Genomic DNA, 19756 nt, shown 5'->3' with positions numbered 1-19756 from the left:
ATTGATACCATTGGAAAACTCGACATAACCTTTGAAAAAGATGGTAATAGGTACATATTTATATTTGGAAAGTCAGTGTCAAAATAAAAATGATTCCTATTGTTTTATCCCAAATTTGTTGTTAACGGCCCACGTGCTCGTCGTAGGTCAAAATTGAGTTTTTATCGTATTTTCAAACCATGATCCTGGACACTCCTTAAACGTTGTAGATAATCTATTTATATAATTTTGAAGCCTTATTATCCTTTAGCGATGGTGCCCACAGAACGCGTCGAGCGGGCGAAGTCGGCGTATTAAGTGTATATTCATAACCATAATCACACGTCTCTCGCCGCGCGCATTACCCTTCACCTATGTAATAAGCAGCCCAAGCAGCACAAAACAATTATTTTTACAGCGTCTCTCATAACAAAGCAATAAAAATATTATATTATTTCGGGGCTTGTAATAAATATTTACGACGACATTATTCAACCAGCGAAATAAAGGACATGCAATAAAATTAAACAATGCGTTCTCTGTTATTAAATAATGCCTTTTCGCCCGTCGATCGACGACGCCGTCCAGAGCGTGATTTTGCTCGCTGTGTTCAATGAATGGACTCCATTGTATTTTCTTTCATTCGTATCGCCGAGAAGCGGTGATTCGCGAAAAAACGATGATTCATGCGGCGGGCGCGTATAATGCGTCGCCAAATCCAGTGGGCGCTGGCGTATTTGATTACGTTGTATTTTCGATGATTTACGCGCCACTTGTAGAAATTTTGCGCGAGCGCCGCACTCGCTGCGTCAATGGGCTTTATGCCTTATAGTTATTTTAAACATTTGATGACTGCATAAAGTATTTTTGTTACATAAAATAGTATTCTTTTAAACCTCTCGCTCTAATGTTTTAGAATATAGTCATATTTCGGTACATAACTGTGCAGTGGTGTTAAGATTTTTTACATTTATTAATTTTTAAACGCAATAATAAAACCATTAGTATAATTTATTACGAGATAATTTTTGTAAAATATTCACGATAAAAAATTATATTGATAATCTCTGTGATCCCAAATTTGACAAGAATTAGGCATTTTATTATTCAAAAAATCGGCAAGATTAACACTCTAAAGATACTCATTATAAGCTATGTCTTTGACCATTTAAGTGTGATGAACATCTTATGAATAATGATTGCTTTATAATAATTATTGACCTAAGAATAAGGTAGTGTTTTTTTGAAATACGCCATTTATTTTGTCATTCCCCAGTGGTTAAGCTAAAACATACGGCCGTAGCCATAAATTGACAAACTATAATTGAAGTAGGGAGTAAAATGATATTAACGCGCGTGTTTGAACAATTTTGACCTTCGACGAGCATGTCCCCCCTTATTACGAACACGGGAAAAGAAAAAAGATTCTGCTACGTAGATGTAAAAATCTTAAAAATGGAACTACTATGAAGCCCATAGTCTGAAATAAAAGTACATAACATTATTCGTTGTGTATTATTCGATGTTCATAAAAATGATACACTTTATTCAACAGGCACGGGATCAATACAATTGATCTGTCTTTATCTAGTTGTGGAGGTTTGTCCAATTTAGTTGAATCTATTGGCGTGACATACTATATATACCGTTTAATAATATTATTCCAGCTGCTATCGGTCGTCACCAATTGATTATAAATATTGTAATATTTTTTATGGATTGGTCATAACAACTCATCAAATAAAAGCGAAACTGTAGAAACATTGTTTTCATTTTCTATGCATAAATTATTACTGATAATTAGATTACATGGTTCAGTTCATAGTGGAGATAAAATGGAGACGAATTTCGACGTCTTTATAACAATACGCTGGCTCAGTGGCGCACCCAGGATTTAATATTGGGGGGGGGGGCAAGGAAGAGAATGTAAATTAGTCCCATAGGCTCTTTTTCTTCTTCATATACTTAATTACTTTTATATATTTTCACAATACACGGCGGTATATTTGTACAGTTTATCCTGGTCGAAGTCGTTCTTTTCGCCGAATGTTTATCGTCGATTTTTGGTTTTTAATAATTAGGTTCCAAAATATTAATTATTGGAAACGGACAAAAAAAGTATTATTGCTTTTAATTTATACGCAAACCTACTCAACACAACACAGCCTAATTTCTCGTTTTGTCTATTGCACTCAGTGTACCTACACCATGGCCCCCACATCCTGAAACGGGCTCTCAGACTAGGATATTTGGCGGGGCCCCTACCTATCGCTAAGATTAAAGGCAGTGTGAAACACTACATAAACGTTTTTAAAATTGTGTTTTAGTTCAAATTAAGGGTACTTATAAGTACAATGAATTATTGGTGATTTTTAATACATCTACTTTAATAATGGATCAATGGAGTATCGACACAATAATCAGAAAATATATTGCACAATTATATAATTTAAACTGTTCATGGTCACGAAGTATAATAGCGCCGCAGGCGATTTTTTTTTACTATTAAAGCTAATTTATGATGTGTGTTTATCTTACTTATCTGGTCAACCCCAAAGGTATAGTTTATTGGCTTTCAATTTCAATGTTTAAAATCATTCTGATAATTTTCATTTTTGGGGGGTGCCAGGGCCCCTTGCCCCCCCCCCCCTGGGTGCGCCACTGCGCTGGCTGCAATTGTTTCATCATCATCATCTCTGCCACTGTAGATCCATTGCTTGCTGTCTTCACAGTTATATTCTTATTATATATATTATAAAAGTCTTTCGTTTCCACGTATTTTCTCTAAACTTGATTATCTCATAAAACCAGCGGACTTTTGCTCGCCATATAGTTTTTTTAATACGATCTCTTGGGTATAAATTGAACAATGCGCTTTTCTCATTTCCACCGCAAGGCGTTACTCCCACCTCCTGAAACGGGCCTCCTTGCCACGGTGCCCCTCTCCCCCCCCCACCAACCTATCGCTAAGGTTAAGGGCAGCGTGGTATTCTGTGGAATTCCAGGGTTCCGTGTAAAATAAACAGTACTCCGTGTATTTTTAAATAAATCGAATTGTCGGCACTCATCATTTATTATGAAACACCGATCGTGACCCCCCCCCCCTTTTTATGATAGATGCGACATTTCGCCACATTGGATAAAATAGTCATGTTTATTAGTCAGTAAACACACTAAATATAAAATAAAATTCTACTGATCTAATTTGGTGTGTGTTTATCTCACTTAACTGGTCGACCTGCCACGCCGGGCCCCCAGGCTAGAGCTCTGTCATCCCCCCATTGTGGGGGCCATTCCTCAATGTATTCACACTTTGTATGATACTCAATATTTTTGTTTACTCCTAGTTTTTGAGTCTCTTGAATTTAAGGTCCATGTTTCGCACCTACCTATACTTGACTTACTAAACTTGGCGTTTCAGAGATTGTGGTAAGTCACCCTTCAGACGACTTCAGGGGTTTTAAAATATTCTTTACAACACCATAATTATTTATGTATGTATTATATCAATAGTTTGAACATTTTTTCACTATACTGAATGACAATATTTTTTTGGTTCCAATTAAAAAAAAAAAAAAACGTTTTAGGGATGACGTACTGACGCATTAAATTTTACAATACCTCAGACATTAAAAACACCTTTCAGGGTACCGTGCTTACCATAATTTAATATTATAATGTACTTACTCCTTCGGTTCCGTTATAATAAATCGTTGGTATACATAAAGACATGGTACAAATAATATTATTATCTATTACATTTCGATTTAACTGTCTTTAATTTACGAACCTTTCACATAAGTAGATATTTTAAAACTTATATTGATTATATTATATACGTAGGTACCTACTCCTTCGTTATTAATAATACAATTATTACCAGTGTCATTCTTTTTTGTTTAGTAATAAAATTGTGCTTTAATAAATAATTATTGTTACTAAATTCAGGTTTCAAAAAATATTATAAATAAGATACCCATTTATAACCTTTATTGTATTGTACCCCCCCCCATATGCTTATTCACCATTCCTCATATTCTTAATTCATTTCGTTTTGGTTTGCCAGGTAGAATAGAAATCCATTTCCAAATATTACTGAAACACCTTTGGTTTAAAGGAAATTTAGGATTCGATGTCAATTGATAAAAATCGACAGTAGCCACCTACCTACATAATTATAATGTAGAGCGGCATGCACAATCTAAGATTTCGATGCTAAGGATAAGTCGCCGAAAAGCATGACTTAACTATAGACAATCCTGAGTATAGAGTTAAGGAATCCTTAACCATAGACTACAGCTGCTGTCAAAATAAATTCGCATGTCTATGAAACAGTCCATACACTCAAATTCATTTAACAATGTATCTCATTATGAATATTGATAGTGTTATAATTCGTTTGGTATGTACTTGCAGAATATTATTTTACTTTTATACGCCAGCCCGCAGAAATAGAATGATAGAATGACACTTGACGCTAATGTTACCATGTTAAAAAATATCTTGCGGTGCCTGTGGAATCACGTATAATGACTTATAACGGAAACATAAGAGTATTATAATTAAATATTAATATGTATTTATAGTTATTGCATTTATAAAATGCAGTTGTCATATTTGTCATCGTTTAACAATTATAAAATAATTTACCTAAACTATAGGAAAGAGAATTTTTAAATATGGTATTATTTTCAATAGAAACTAAGGACAATGTTTCTGCATAGTGTTTTGTGCTGAGGAAATTTTAGTTATGACAAATGTTTCTGCATCCCGCTCTAAGTTGAGCTGCTTAGAAAGTCGTGTAGATAAATTTTATTGTAATAGTACTTAACATACAAAGCATTTTTTTTTATCGTAGTGCAGTTCAGTTTGTCTCTTTCCTCTGCTCATACTACGTGACGCGATGATATTAATTAATCATAATAATAATATCACCTGTAGCGTTTTCTCTCTCTCTCTCTTTCTCTCTCTTACCTGTTATTATTTAGCTGGGCATGACCATATTATGACTCATATCGTATCGGTTATCGCAGGGTAACCATTCATGTTGTATTCTGGGAAACTTATTCTTTATAGGTTTATTTACAGTGAATTGTGGATATGTTATTTACCTTTACTGCTTATCGATTATAGTGATAGGTACTGATAACATCATTTTTGGTTAATTGAATAATATATTGATAAATAATTATTTTACACAATCAATAGCACTCGCAGTCTTAATCCACTGCTGGATTAAGTTATCTTCAATCTCTCACGAAATCTCGTGCTTGCTTACACATTCTTTATATTGTAGAATAATGTTACAGTTTTTAGAAACTATTATGAAGCATAAATTTGCCTACAAGATGGTTCTCTATTTTAATATAGATTAGATTACAAAATCAACAAGGAACGTCAGATCAATTTCGATGAAAATATTTTTAGTAGGTATTGATTTAACTTTGCATTATCAACAACTTGACGGCTTATTTCATTACTTATAATATAACGAATACAAATGATGTCCCGGTAGAATGCGACCACTATTTTGGCAACCCTATCTTTTACATTATGTACTTTCCAACATTGAACCTGCGTTATTGGAATGCTTTTAAAGTATTTGATACGTAGTTCATAGCTATATTTATTTGAATAGTTTGATATACCATGTGTTACATTTTTCTTCGGTTTTATAATATTTTGCAGTAGGTACCTAGTTTAGTAATCATGTGCTAAGGAATAAACAATTTTGATTAGGGCCGCGTAGCAAATTATTATGACGACGATTTTTTTTAGAACCGTTTGGAAACCACTGGTGGGCCACAGAGGTGTGTAAATTTAATATACATAGGTATGCGGGCAATTATTATTGTCAATATTTTTACTATTTTACATGTAGCCACAACGAATGTAACCATGTTATATTGATTCTAATAGGAATCTTATTCGAAGCACGCAATGAGCGATGAATGAATCGGTTGTGAAAATTAGTGATCCAAATAGGAATAAATGCTTTTATCATGGCGATTTTTATACTTACGCGCGTATGTATGTACCTATAATGGATTGGTAAGTCCGTATGGATGGACAATGGACGCTGAGGTCGCCGAGATGACGGCGTAAAAGAGTTATGGCGGATGAAACTAATCCGGCCTCGGACCAGACTAGACACAGTCCGGTGAACGTTGTTCGCTGGCGGACGTGGCACACCGTGGCAGTACCGCCGACTTTCCAAACACAACACCTCAGTTTACCGTTGGCATTTCGCTCGCTTTGTAAAAATTTCGACGCCTGTCGAAATATCGCGTTATGCCGCTGTCAAAGCGATCTGCTCGGACCATGCTGACGAACGACAGCCGTGGCAAAGTTTTTTCGCGTACCGTTTCGGCCGTGTAAATGTAAAACATATTCTCGTGCACTATCCAAAGCAAAACCGATCGCGGGCACACGCTTCTATTATGCCAAAAGATAATGGAGACGGAACCAGAAGAAACGGTAGAAAGTGACGACAAGCGCGCCTTCAAAGTCAGCGTGCCAGATATCGAAAATAACACCGTCTATTCGCTGACTGACAATGATTGCGAGCCGCAGAGTTTGGAGTATATGGAGGACCCATACTTCATCCACCTGGATCCAGATGCCACCCCCAGTTTCGATGAAGTGGAGGCCGGATTCGACGGGAGACCCGACGACTGGGACGCTGAACACCGCACCGATCTCGAAAGGGATCTGCAAGGGCTGAACCTTGACCTGGATGACAGTATGCTGTGCGTCGAGACTGAATTCATAATGGACAACAAGAAAAGAAGACTTCGCATTTTTAGAAAGAAAATGCGAGACGTCAGAGTGACTTTCCAAGACCTGTCCAAGCCGTACCTTGCCAAGATATCCACTCAAAATAACTACAAAAAGTTTCTAAAATTTGGAAACGAAGGTGATTAACTACTGGTCAAACAGAACGCATAAATAATTATTTACTAATTTACCGTGCCACGATTTTTTAAATGTCAATTTACGAATCATTGTTATTACCAGGATTTTGTATTTTTGTGGTATCATTGGAGAGGTATTTTCATCCTATTAGGTAGGTACCGTATGGCGTAAGTAATTGAAAATACCTATTATCCGTTTTGCAGTCAGGAAATATTCAAAGTGCTAATCAAACATTTTAGTACTTAATTAATTTTTAATAATCCAGGAATCCAATTTTTCTTTTGTAGAAATCATACAGGTGTTAGTTACTATACATTTGATAAGGTAATCCGAATTATCACTATGGAATAAAAAAAAAATTACTGGTTATGTTTTTAACCTGTTTTTTGATGCAATACTCTGTAATTCTTCCAATAAAATATGTTATTGAAGCTGCAAAAATGTGTTATTCAAATGTTTATAGAAAAAAATGTGAGTTTTATTTGTGAAAGTGAAAAACCCTATCTAACATAGGTTTTTACAATTCAGTATGACATTTTTTTCCGACCATGTCCGATCCTAATATGATTATATCAATTTTTACTTAGGTATTGTCGCAATATTGATGCTCGATTTGATATAAATAAAAAGGATTTCAAGTTATACACATTTATATTTTTATAAAAATCGATGTTTTTTAAAATACATAGGTATAAAAAATATTAATAATATGAATTAGTCAAAAATCTCTTAGGCGATGCTTAGAAAACTTATTAAACTAAATTTTAATAATAAATATGACCATAAAATATATGTAATAATAAGATGGGTCCAATTCAACAAATTCACATTTTATTAGTTTTTTTACAATTGTAAGTTTATCTTTGACTTAAATAAAAAATATTTTTCTTTAAAATCTTTTCAGTAAGTACATATTTCTTAATTAACAGTTGAAATTGTAAATTATCAAAAAAAATGTCTTAAATTGCAAGCTTCGTATTTTTCCGCTAGGTGCCTCTGATAGGTAAAGACATCGCCTTAAGCCACAAGAAATCTAATGATGTAGCAGCTCGTAGTATAGTCGATAAATACAGCTGTTTTGGGTACAAGGAGGTGAAGCCCGAAGCGCTGACAGGTTTGACCGCCATAAACCACCATTGAGTGTTACAGATACAGCAATAGTTATTTTTGTCAAGATTTTTTATACTTTCACTGATTTACTGTTTCACAAAAACTGCCACTGGATCAACAATATTAAAATTTAAACAATGATTTCCTATTATTTATTAAATATCAATCGCAATCGGAAAGCTTTTATCATTATTTTTTTATATAAGTGTTCCGAAAATGTAGGTCACATATTTTTAATTGAAATTTATTTTTTTATATTTCAAGTGGATGAGAGTACTCCGGCGTCTCCGGGTGTGGAAGCCGTTCCGGAATTAGCCGGTCTCACAGCGGAGGAGGCCGAGCGGCAAAAGGCCGAATGGAGCCAGGAGCTGGCTCAAGTGGAAGAAGAGATTGCCACTTTGAGGATGGTACTCGCCAGCAAAGTCAGGCTTAGCTCAGAACTAAAGCGTAAACTTGGAATATCCGTTTGGAAAGAACTCACCGATGATATGAACCAAGGACTCAAAAACGTGAAGGAGAGCCAAGCGTATGTACTTTTCACTGCTTTTCTAATGTTTAAAATTAACTTTAAAATATCTGTAACTCTTTTATGGTTTATTTCTGTAATTAAAATTATCTTATTACAATTATTGCAAATCATATATTTTCGTAAATCTTATGGAGTAGTAAATTATTTTTGATTTATTACTTATCTTTTGTTAACACACTGCTAATAGATATAAAATAATAATACACTAATTCAAAATAATAAAATTTTGGCACTCGACAAAATTTTGGTGTAAACTGACCATTGTAGCAACGGATGTTAGCACGCACGCACGTTGGGTTTGCGTTTTTAGAGTCATAATCCGTTGGATAAAATTCATATATAGATTTTATTTGGAACCAGAATGTGGATCCAAATGACCAATGACTTTTTTTCAAAAAAAAAAACTAATGATATCTCCATATGCCGGAGCGGAAATAGTGATATATTTACTAGCGTGTCCGGAAATTTGTACATATGCAGTTCGCCGTATCACACTTCACCGTGAAATGTTGTATCGGAAATATATGGTCGTATATTAAAGACCTCTTTGGGTCATAAGAGTACTGAGATAAAATTCATGTCTAAATAAAACACCGTTCTTTTCGGTTTATAGGAAGCCAGCGGCAAAATTTTTTTGACATTAGCCGATATACCAAATTATTTGTTAGGTTAGGTTTTCATTCTTGAAATTCATGAATTTTGCCAAAATCAGCTATGAAAATAGAGACAACCGTATAGTATACGGTCATCTCTTTCCAATAAGAAAGCTCACGGCGAACTGTGCTATGGTGTAATTACATGTAACCATTTACTAGTATTGAAAGTAAATTAAAATGAATTAGAATATTTTATTAAAATCTAATATGAAGTTTTTTTTAATAGATTTACAGTTACGAATCATTATACTAAATTAGAGTTATTGTGTTTTATTTGTACCTGTTATAATTTTTTTCCTTACAAAATTTTAACTCCGGATTGAGTCACAAAAGATGACAGGAATAATATTCTGCTTTAGCATTAAAATTATTGATCTGTTATGCGGCTATATAAGTAGACCATCCAATTTTAAAATGCTACTTTCCATTAAATAATATACATTTTTTTTAATCTGAAGCTTATTTTAAAAATGTCTGCTTTTTTATTTTATATCTTATTGTTGGATGAGGGAATTGCTCGATGGCACAACAGTTATCATAATGTTGAAAGTTGTGTCGGACAAATTACTAAAGCTGTCACTGACGCCCCAGTGTAAGTAAAAAAGCAAAACCTGATTTATGATGAACTAGGTTGTCTATTATCTCATTGGGTGATATTGAATGCTTGAACAACTTATTGTATTTATAATATTATTGGTGACACTTGAATGACTAATTAACAAATCCATAAACAAAGAATCACTATGATAATACGTGTAAATAAATAAAATAATATATTAGTAAAATATCATTTTGTATGTTGCCATAATTAATAATATTATATTATCTGATATCTAAAAAACTTTATAATAATATACTTCCTCCTCAGTCCTCGACTTATGACAGATATTTTCCCAAGAATTGGGATCAACAATGTGAAGTTAATAAGTAATATGCAAATGATTGTAAAAAGAGATTCATGAAACTTTATTGTCAGTGTAATTGCAATTCTGCAAATGAACCATTTTTGAAGATGTTCTGTGTTCAGGAGGGGCAAAAAAACCTTGTCATACTACCTGTTCTTACGTTCACTTAATTCCATATACCATAATATTATGGAATTACCTCAAAGTAAGCCAGTGTAGTAGGTAACAAGGTTTTATTATCTCTCCATAGTATGGTTCATCCGCTATGGTTTGTAGTATGCACAGTTTTTACACGATATTGATTTAATTTGATATGTAAATCTTATTAAATTTTAATACACCAATAAGAATGCGGTAAAAAACCTATTTTTTTCAAATTTGGCTCATTTGCAGTTTGCTGTCGGTTACGCTGACAATAAGTGTTCTGTTAAAAACAATGTTAACCTATTTTACATGGTCATACGTTAAGGACTGCAATCTACTTGTAATAATTTTGTAAATAATAAGATTATTTTAATAAATAAAATGCTTTTTCCATGACAATTTATTATAATTATTAATTAACACCGCTCTTGAGGATCTAATGAAGAATAATTCAACATTTTTTGCTTATCTATTATATATACCTCTATACTATAATATTAATGCTCTATTACAGTGTTTCCCAAACATTTGACATCTATGTACCCCTTCTATAATTTTCGCAACACCTCGTCAAAAAAAAATTGCATGTACTTTAATAACAATCAAAATATTTTTTTTCTTTTTTAGCACAACTAAATAATTATAAACGAAAAATAAAATTCATTTATAATAAAATATGAATAAAATAAATAAAAGTTATATTATAAATAACATTCATTATAATTAATGAGAAGGATGAAATTGTTTATGTTGATATTATCATCATAATTTGGTTCCCTGGTTGTTAATTTTAATCTGAGATGCTGTTCCACGTACAAAAGCCTGTTCCATTTTTTGCTGAAAAAGTAACTTCACATAGATATGAAGTCGGAAAAGGCATAATGTATTTCAGGACTTTCTCTATTTAAACTGGATACACATGTTGCTTTTGCGACCAGAATGATATTAAAGTACACTCCGTATATTTATTTTTCAAGAATCCGTCGGAAGCTTATTCCAACAATAATTGCTCTTCTTCCTCATGCGATAAACCTTCTAGCATGGATGTCGTATTAACGCTTTTTGCACCAGGTGCAGCCAAAGCCTGGTGCTGCGCGTACCCCCACCAAACTCTTCACGTACCCCAGGGCGTACGCATACCACACTTTGGGAAACACTGCTCTATTAGATTGGTAGAGGGTCTAACTAACAAAATAATATTTTAATACTACTCAAAATAATGTGTTGTGTTGGGATATTCTGTCATCAGCAAATATCTTCATTTTAATTGATTTGTGTTTTGTGCTAGTTCATTTGAATAATTTTGAAGGTTTTCTCCTTTTGACATTTTCACCATGCACTCACCAGTAGCAAATGTATACTCATACGCAATACAGTAAATTCCCGCTTATAGAACAAATTAATACAATTACAAGTATGAGTTGAATGCGCTTAGTGAATGTATTTAGGAATTGTCCATATATGACATCGGGAGGGGTTTTGATATTATTAGACAAAGGGGGGAGGTCAGAGAAAATGTGACGTTACAAAGTAATAAACGGATCTGAAACCATTGGGGATTTAAGGATAAATATTTTTTAAAAGAAATCTGTTTTTAAGGGGGGGGAGGGGTTAAAAATAGCCAAAATCGTGTGACGTCATATGTGGACGGCTCCTTAGTAGTTAGTATCTAATGTGTCTTGAATGCGACAAGTTGCACTTGAGGCTCGGCAGTGACGCCCGTGTTGTTATCGAAATATTGTAGTATTGCCAGGATTAGAAGATATTATACCCCACTTATAAAAAAACAGAATTATCAAATACAACGATATAGAGCAATTTTCCCCATTGAGTTGAGATATTTTTAGTTATACTATGTCAAATGATTTGTCCCGTCATCGATGCGATTCTTTTGTCAACATTGTTTATGGGCCGAATAAGCTCTTTTTGTCATATTTCTTCTTCGCAGTACGACTTATAATCTTCTTACCATCACTTTTGCATTTATTAACACATCTAAATGACACAGGACACCCAAATAAAGAAACGTCAAATGCTTTCATTGTATGGGGAACGAATAGGGAAGCGAGACATGAGATTTTAGTATACCAAGCTGCCGATACATTCTACTACAGTTTTTCTAAACACTTTTTCAATACTTGTTTTTATACTTACTTCTTTACTTAGTAATAAGGTTTCTTTGCCGTCAGTGAGTGTGCATAGTGCCTGAAGATGCCGAATAGCGAAACCAGGGTCTCAATAAATTACTCAAATGTAATAATGCAAAACTTAAATCAATTAGAATTTAAATTCAAATTCCTTTAAGATATTATTAATTTTCTAAATATCTTTATTGTCTATGTCCTATGATAATATCTACTATAAATGTGTCGCTGAGTTTCAAAACCCGCTATAACACTTTTTTCAAATAATTAAGATATATATATCGTTTGATTCATTATTAAAATCTCTACATGAAAATTTTATCGCCTCTTTCAAAAGCCGCTACGATTAACTGTCATTTATGAAACAAAACCAATGTGTCTATCAAATCCCGCTATAACACTACTGAAACATTCAAAAACCTTTTTAGTTCAAAAAGTTTTTGTTGATTTTCTCAACATAATGAAAAAGTGTTATAGCGGGTTTTGAAACTCAGCGACACAAATAATATACTTGTTGTGATTTAATATCTCAAACCTAACTAACTAAAAATAAAAGTGTGCGTGAAATAGGACTTGACATCAACCATATTATAATATGTAAAAACTTTGCATGCTATTAGGATTACTTGATCTTACATATTATGACGCAAAATAATTGGGTAAAACAATCAAGTAATTCAATATTTTTTGTCAATTCTCAATTGTCAATCTGTATTTTATTATCTTCAATATGTAACGTAATTAATATTCTTTACAAATGATTCTCATGTTTAATTTGGGCTATAAAATTTAATTATCTGGATTCTATACCTATTCTGTTCATTTTCATTATTGTTTTTTTTTCAATACTATGTCAGTTTTGAAAACCACAACATAATATGTTGGCGACTAATCTTTTGTGGAGTCATCAAAATTTAATTACTGTTGAGATTTTAACGTGATACGATTTATTATGTTATTTTAGGTATCAAAAAACGGAGTCAGTCATAAAATCAACGGCTGAGAAGACATCTTCAATATTCGGTGGAATTACTGTCGGCATTAGCTCAAAATTAGGACAAATGAGAAATTCTGAATCATTTCGTTCCATTGAAGAAAAAATGGGCAGTGCTTATGAGAATGTAAAGGTGAGGTTACACAATTTATTGTCTTTTCTCTCTGCAACGAATTTTCTAATAATCTACCGATCATCATATGAGTCGTATAGTTTCTATATACGATAAGTCCACTTCGATAAAATGTTGGCAAACTAAATATTTTCATTTAATACTACTTCTTTTTATGCAAACCTATGATTGAATTTATTTTATGGTGTTTGTTGTTTTTATACAAATATTCACAATAAAATTAATCATTTTCGTAGCAGTAAAGGAGAAATTGCCAAACAGTAATGGACTTATCGGCATTTGAAACTAACTGGCAAATTTATCGTATTTAGGAACCCAGTAGGTGTAACTTATCGGTCTTTGTTTCTCAACACTAGCGATAAGTGGTTGACAAGTATAGGGTAAATAAAAAACAATCAAATACAAAAATAATTTGTTAGAATGATTTCAATCATTGGTGATGTGAGATTTATTGTCAGTAAAATAAAAATCGTATTTTTTTAAATTTATTTATTATCATAAAACGTAATACATTAGAACGAATCGAACATAAGTTTTGTCTTCTCTTCATCTAATAAACAAGTGATTATTAAAATTAAATCAAATAAATATTAACATGGTTAGGTAACTTTAAAAGGTTTTTTAGGTAAGTGATAGTAGAATAAGATACACAAATGTAAAAAAGAAGTAAATTACCGTCTTCGCTCCTAAGCAGAGCATATGAACCTCCACAGAGTGAAGGTTATATTAAGAGACCCTTTTTTCGAGGAATGGTTGTTAGCCATTCGCCCAACCCATTGGGACCTTGCACTGCATCAAGCATACATTGAAAAAACAACATGCACTTTTACACAAATGCACCTATTATGTATAATAATGACATTTATTTACGATCAATAATGTAATCACAATATTTTTTTTAAATAAACGTAGGCCGAGTAATTTTTAACAGAAATTTTTTTTATAAAAAAATCTTATTAAAAAACTATTATTTAAAACGAGGGAAGTTCAATCACACAGATTTTATTTTGTTCAGGTAGAACAATCACAAAAAAGTACGGGAATAACTAAAATGAAAACAATTGTTTAATTCGAGAGAAATTCTCAATCACCCAGTATTTGCCAACATTTCATGCAAAATAGTCGTATTTCAAATACCTTTCCCGATGATCCACGTTCTTTTTCCATAATTCCTAATTGATGACTCTTTCCTTGATGTATTTCCTTCCACTTTAGCAATATTCTGAGTAAGATCAGACATTATTTTGTTGTATTTCTACTAAAAACTTAAGACACTTGATAACGCAACTGCTAGAGCGGCCATGTTGATTTTTACAAATGCTCGATGCTAATTGGCTGTCTACAAGGTCGCATGGGCTCATCGGTCTTTGGAACAAACCACACCGTAGACTTATCGCCGATAGGAATTCATCAATATTTTGAAACTCTCTTTTCACATGAATTTATCGCCGTTAAGAACTGATCAACATTTTATTATTGTGGAACGCTGCCGGTAGAAAAAAATGTCATCATTATCTCAATTTTGACTAAAAGTGGAATTATCGTATATAGGAACTATACGACTCATATATAAGTGACTTTGACAAATCCTGGTATATGTATAATATAAAATCATTAAGTAAAGTCGGTTTATTTTGTATTTTGCAATATTCATTTTACATAATTTGTTCCTCATTATAGCCTCTCTGTTTTTATACTATGAAAATATATTTTTCTTTAAATTTAATTAAGTACTTACCATATCGTGGAAATCAAAAAAAAAAGAAATTCAAAAAATTCATGACATTTCGATACTGTACATTCTATATGGTAACATATCAAAATTTCAAGGTTTGAGACAATGTGCTATTCAATGTAGAGGTGTCTTTATAATTTGTAAAAAAACAATGTAGAAGCAAAAAGAAAGGGAATGTCTGCGTTGATACCTACCTTATTGCATTGTGAAATTTCATTGAACAATGCTAAACTCTGATTTTTAATTAATCGAATCGGTGTTTATATGGTAGACTCCATTGTGAGTTTTAAATTGAAATGAGAACTAATGCAAAAGTTTGAATCTTATTCTCAGATAAGAATAAGGTTTTTGGATTGTTTCTGTATTGACCTGGGCCAGTTGGAGGTCATAGAAGTAAATAAGAATACTAGAACAATACATTTGAGTGGTGATAACAGTGAGGTGTCTACTGAATAGTTAAACAGGTCTTATTTTAAGAAATTAAAATGTCCATTTAAAAGGCAATATAAATTTTCTTTCCGAAGCAATATGATTATCCTCTCAATCGGTATTGCCAATGGCATGTTAATTTGACACTACTGGAGAACAAATCGATCAACATTTCAAAAAGCAAAGTTTTCATTTACACTGCATAAAAAATATTTAGTAAATTCTAGATCTCTTCTAATTTTCAAACTACAGTATATTCACATGCATGAGTGGAAAGCCACTAAAAGCCTCAACTGAAGAAGGCTCAAAAATGTTCTTCTGAATTGTCTCCAACATATTATAATATTGGTATACAGTCAAATCAACACGGCCGATTTGCACTCCTGAAGTCCACTGTACATATTTAGTTTTGCTTGGTGTCTAATGTGATTTGTTTTTTTTCCAGGGAAAGGTGGCATCCCGTTCCAACTCTGTCCAGAGTTTTGATGAATGTTTGCGAGAGTCAAATAGAGCTACCCCCGTCACTTCTCCCACTATTCCTGAAAATAAACTGCTGCAATAATAAATCCATCACATCAACTAGATATCTAAACCGACGAGCTTTTCTAGTTATTTTCACTCGAGCACTAAAGAGAAACGGCCACGGGAACTTGTTGCATTATTGAATAACAAAAGACCTTAATAACATGAAACATAACAGAATATATATTTTTGAGAACAATTCTCATTGTATGTTACGACCGTTTTATTTCGCTTAATTATTCTTTATAAATTAATACATACTAAAATCTTTTATTCATATTTCCAGTAAATGCTTTTGTTTAACAGATATTTTTTTAGTTGATTTACATTCCTTTCGGTAGCCAACCTTATCGTTAGTATTTCAGTAAGGTAAAGTATATTTCAATACCATCAGATGCCTTCCTGTTGAAAATAATCAATTATGTACTTTATTCAGAATAATTCTTGAAAGAAATATTATATTATATAGGGAAAGAAATGTTCTGCGACATTACACTATTTTGTAATATTCATCGATATACTGTCGCATTCAATATACAAGATAATACAAAACTGTATGTATGGTTATTATTGTATTTGGCTTTATTATGCATGTACTATACACATAAATGTGATTTAAATTTATATATTATGTATGTATGTGATTTTTATATCTTAAGATTTAAAGTAAGTTATCTAAGAAACATAATTTCAAGTGGTAAAGTTGTTGTTTTATTAGTTAGCATGTTGTATTGCCTTTATTTCAAAAATGTTGAAATACGTATTTACAAACTTGTCCAAACAATAATATCCAATACAAATAATATAATTTAACTATTGCCAAGAATCCAAAGTTGCAGTTATTAATTTATCCTTTTCCACACCTACAACAGTCGAGTGAAACTACTCCAATGCGTTTCATGCAAACCTTTTCACTCGATTCCCTCAAAACCCAACAAAACACAATCATGATCCAAATGTATCATCTTCATTGAATGATCAATACAATATAATCTAGCAATCAACAAGTATGTTTTTCTTTAGGGAAGATAATATCTTATTTTATTTATATTATTATCTATAATATAAAAATCAATATTTGTTTGTTTGTTTGTTTGTTCGTATTTTATACGCTGCCAAACCGTTCATCCGATTGCGATAAAACTTTGTCAACTTATTTTTTGCACTTCCGCGAAGAGTATAGGCTATATATTATCTTATATATAAAAATGAATGTCTGTCTGTATGGCTGTAATTTTGGTAAGTGGTTATATGCACACCCGTGAAGGTTTCTGAATTAGAAAAATCACCATCTTCTTCTTCTTCTTCATTCTATCTTCTTTTATTCGTATGGTCCCTATACCATTCATCCGATTGCGATGAAACTTTTGTTAGTGGTTGTGCCAACACCCGCAAAGGTTTCTGAATTAGTACAACTATCTTCTTCATTATATCTTCTTTTATTCGTATGGTTTCTATACCATTCATCCGATTGCGATGAAACCTTCGTCAGTTGTTGGCGGTGGCGGCCGGTGATTTTCTGGATTGTAATTTTTGAGGGTGCGCTGGAAACCTACCTTATTGAAAAATGAAATCAATTCGGCGTTATTTTTGATTTGACAAAACGTTATTGACATTTGGGAAATTACCTGTATATTTTATATTTTTCATAAAACATGTTGCGAGTTACTTAAATCTTTATTGGATTTGTTTTAAGAAACGATTGCATCTCTTATAGTAGATAGATACCTCTTTCAACGTAAGCCATCTTATTCTATATAAGTACATTAGCAATTTGTACACTGTATGAATAATGATTATTATGAAACTGCACTTTGTGAAATAGTATTAAGATTTATTAGCTTATCACTAGAATTCATGAATTAATAATTTTCTATACCTATTATAAATAACCGACATCATTTCGCCTTCAGTCAACACACATGATAATGTAATATTAATTTTCCAGAAATGCGGTAGGTACCAAAATTATTTTTATCTTCACTGACTTAATTTGCAGTACACAAATCAAAATATCTTACCGACATTCTATTATATTTCTTACCCATTTTAAATTTAGAAAATAATGAATTCTATTGTATTTAGTTTAACAGGCATTTTACATACGAGATTGCTAAATATGATATTAAACATAATTTGAGCGTCGCAGAAGTCGCAGCGCAGCGGCTATAATAACAAACCATAATTCAAATATGTAATTGCTCTCTACTCAGAACAATATGATTTTCATTTTACCCGGTCGTCGCACGATATTCTGGAACTTACGCATGGTATAAACGATTAGCACGGTTTAAGTTGTTTGATAATGGCTTTAGTTAATACTAAGCTTTGGGTTCATTTTAAGTAAACGAAATATATTGCCGGGGCGCAAACGATTTCAGTGAGGATGACGTATACGGTGCATAGTGCCTGTATTATCGCCGATTGGGAATATGGGCGCATCGGTTTATGGTTTGCGTTACAATAAGTGAGCGATAATATTAAAAATTTATGAAGAAAAAATATGATTTACGATGTTGAACGATGTTTCATAGAATGCAAGCAGTGCAGTGCACTTGTATGATGTTAGACCAGCCGCCGCTGGTGGTAACACCCGCAAAGGTTTCTGAATTAGTACAATCATCTTCTTCTTCTATTCTATATTCTTCTATTCGTATGCGTTCCTATTCCATTCATTCGATTGCAATAAAACTTTCGTCAGAAATTGTACCAACACCCGCGAAGGTTTCTGAATTAGTACAACCATATTTTTTTTTCTTCTTCTATTCGCGATGAAACTTTGGTGAGTTGTCGTGCGCATGCCCACGAAGATTTCTGAATTAGAAAATCATCTTCTTCTATTCGTATGCGTTCCTATACCATTCATCCGATTGCGATGAAACTTTTGACTAGTTGTTGTGCGCACGCCCGCGAAGGTTTCTGAATTAGTACAACCATCTTCTTCTATTCGTATGCGTTCCTATACCATTCATCGGATTACAATGAAATTTTGATCAAGTGTTGTGCTTACGCCCGCAAAGGTTTCTGAATTGATACAACCATTTTCTTCTATTCGTATGCGTTCTTATACCATTCATCCGATCGCGATGAAATTTTGACCAGTTGTGCGCACGCCTCCGAAGGTTTCTGAATTAGTACAACCATCTTCTTCTTCTTCTATTCGTATGCGTTCCTATACCATTCATCCGATTGCAATGAAACTTTAGTGAGTTGTCGTGCGCATGCCCACGAAGATTTCTGAATTAGAAAATCATCTTCTATTCGTATGCGTTCCTATACCATTCATCCGATCGCGATGAAACTTTTGTCAGTTGTGCGTACACCTGTGAAGGTTTCTAAATTAGTATTATATAAAACACAAAGTTTGTTGTTTGTTTGTTCCATCCAATTTAGATTTTTTTTTACTACATATTAATAACATTTGCATATTTTGGATTCGATTTTAATTTAGTGGTCTTTTGTTTGACCTTTACTCCTATTAGAATTATTTTCATATTGCCATATTGTATTACACAGATATTTTAATATTAAAAAAATAATTACCTCTTATTATTTTTTTAA

The 19756-nt window shown here is 32.7% G+C and overlaps 1 protein-coding gene across 2 annotated transcripts; it reads left to right on the top strand.

Moving 5' to 3' along the window:
- Window positions 1-6131: 6131 nt before the first annotated feature.
- Window positions 6132-17025, top strand: LOC147072366 (tumor protein D52). 2 transcript variants are annotated; one of them, XM_085947374.1, is made up of 5 exons: window positions 6132-6895; window positions 8269-8530; window positions 9722-9781; window positions 13347-13509; window positions 16119-17025. In XM_085947374.1, exons 1-5 carry the CDS (start codon window positions 6433-6435, stop codon window positions 16233-16235), a joined length of 1065 nt encoding a protein of 354 aa, XP_085803500.1. In that variant the 5' UTR covers window positions 6132-6432; the 3' UTR covers window positions 16236-17025. The 2 variants fall into 2 exon arrangements, with proteins under 2 accessions (XP_085803500.1, XP_085803501.1); XM_085947375.1 differs by lacking the exon at window positions 9722-9781.
- The last annotated feature ends 2731 nt before the right edge of the window (window positions 17026-19756 follow it).

Source organism: Rhyacophila brunnea, unplaced genomic scaffold, assembly GCF_057557595.1.
Source record: "Rhyacophila brunnea isolate RB1 unplaced genomic scaffold, BYU_Rbru_1.0 scaffold_2, whole genome shotgun sequence".
NCBI lineage: Eukaryota > Metazoa > Arthropoda > Insecta > Trichoptera > Rhyacophilidae > Rhyacophila > Rhyacophila brunnea.
The sequence above is the reverse complement of the archived record's forward strand: the minus strand, read 5'-3'. Positions and strand labels throughout refer to the sequence as shown.

What these genes read in the sequence shown, in the direction of transcription:
- LOC147072366 (XM_085947374.1), top strand. Translation starts at nt 6,433, where the DNA reads ATGGAGACGGAACCAGAAGAAACGGTAGAAAGTGACGACAAGCGCGCC. An exon ending in TCTAAAATTTGGAAACGAAG is followed by an intron (nt 6,896 to 8,268) that starts GTGATTAACTAC and finishes TTATATTTCAAG; the next exon opens with TGGATGAGAGTACTCCGGCG. An exon ending in GCTGTCACTGACGCCCCAGT is followed by an intron (nt 9,782 to 13,346) that starts GTAAGTAAAAAA and finishes ATGTTATTTTAG; the next exon opens with GTATCAAAAAACGGAGTCAG.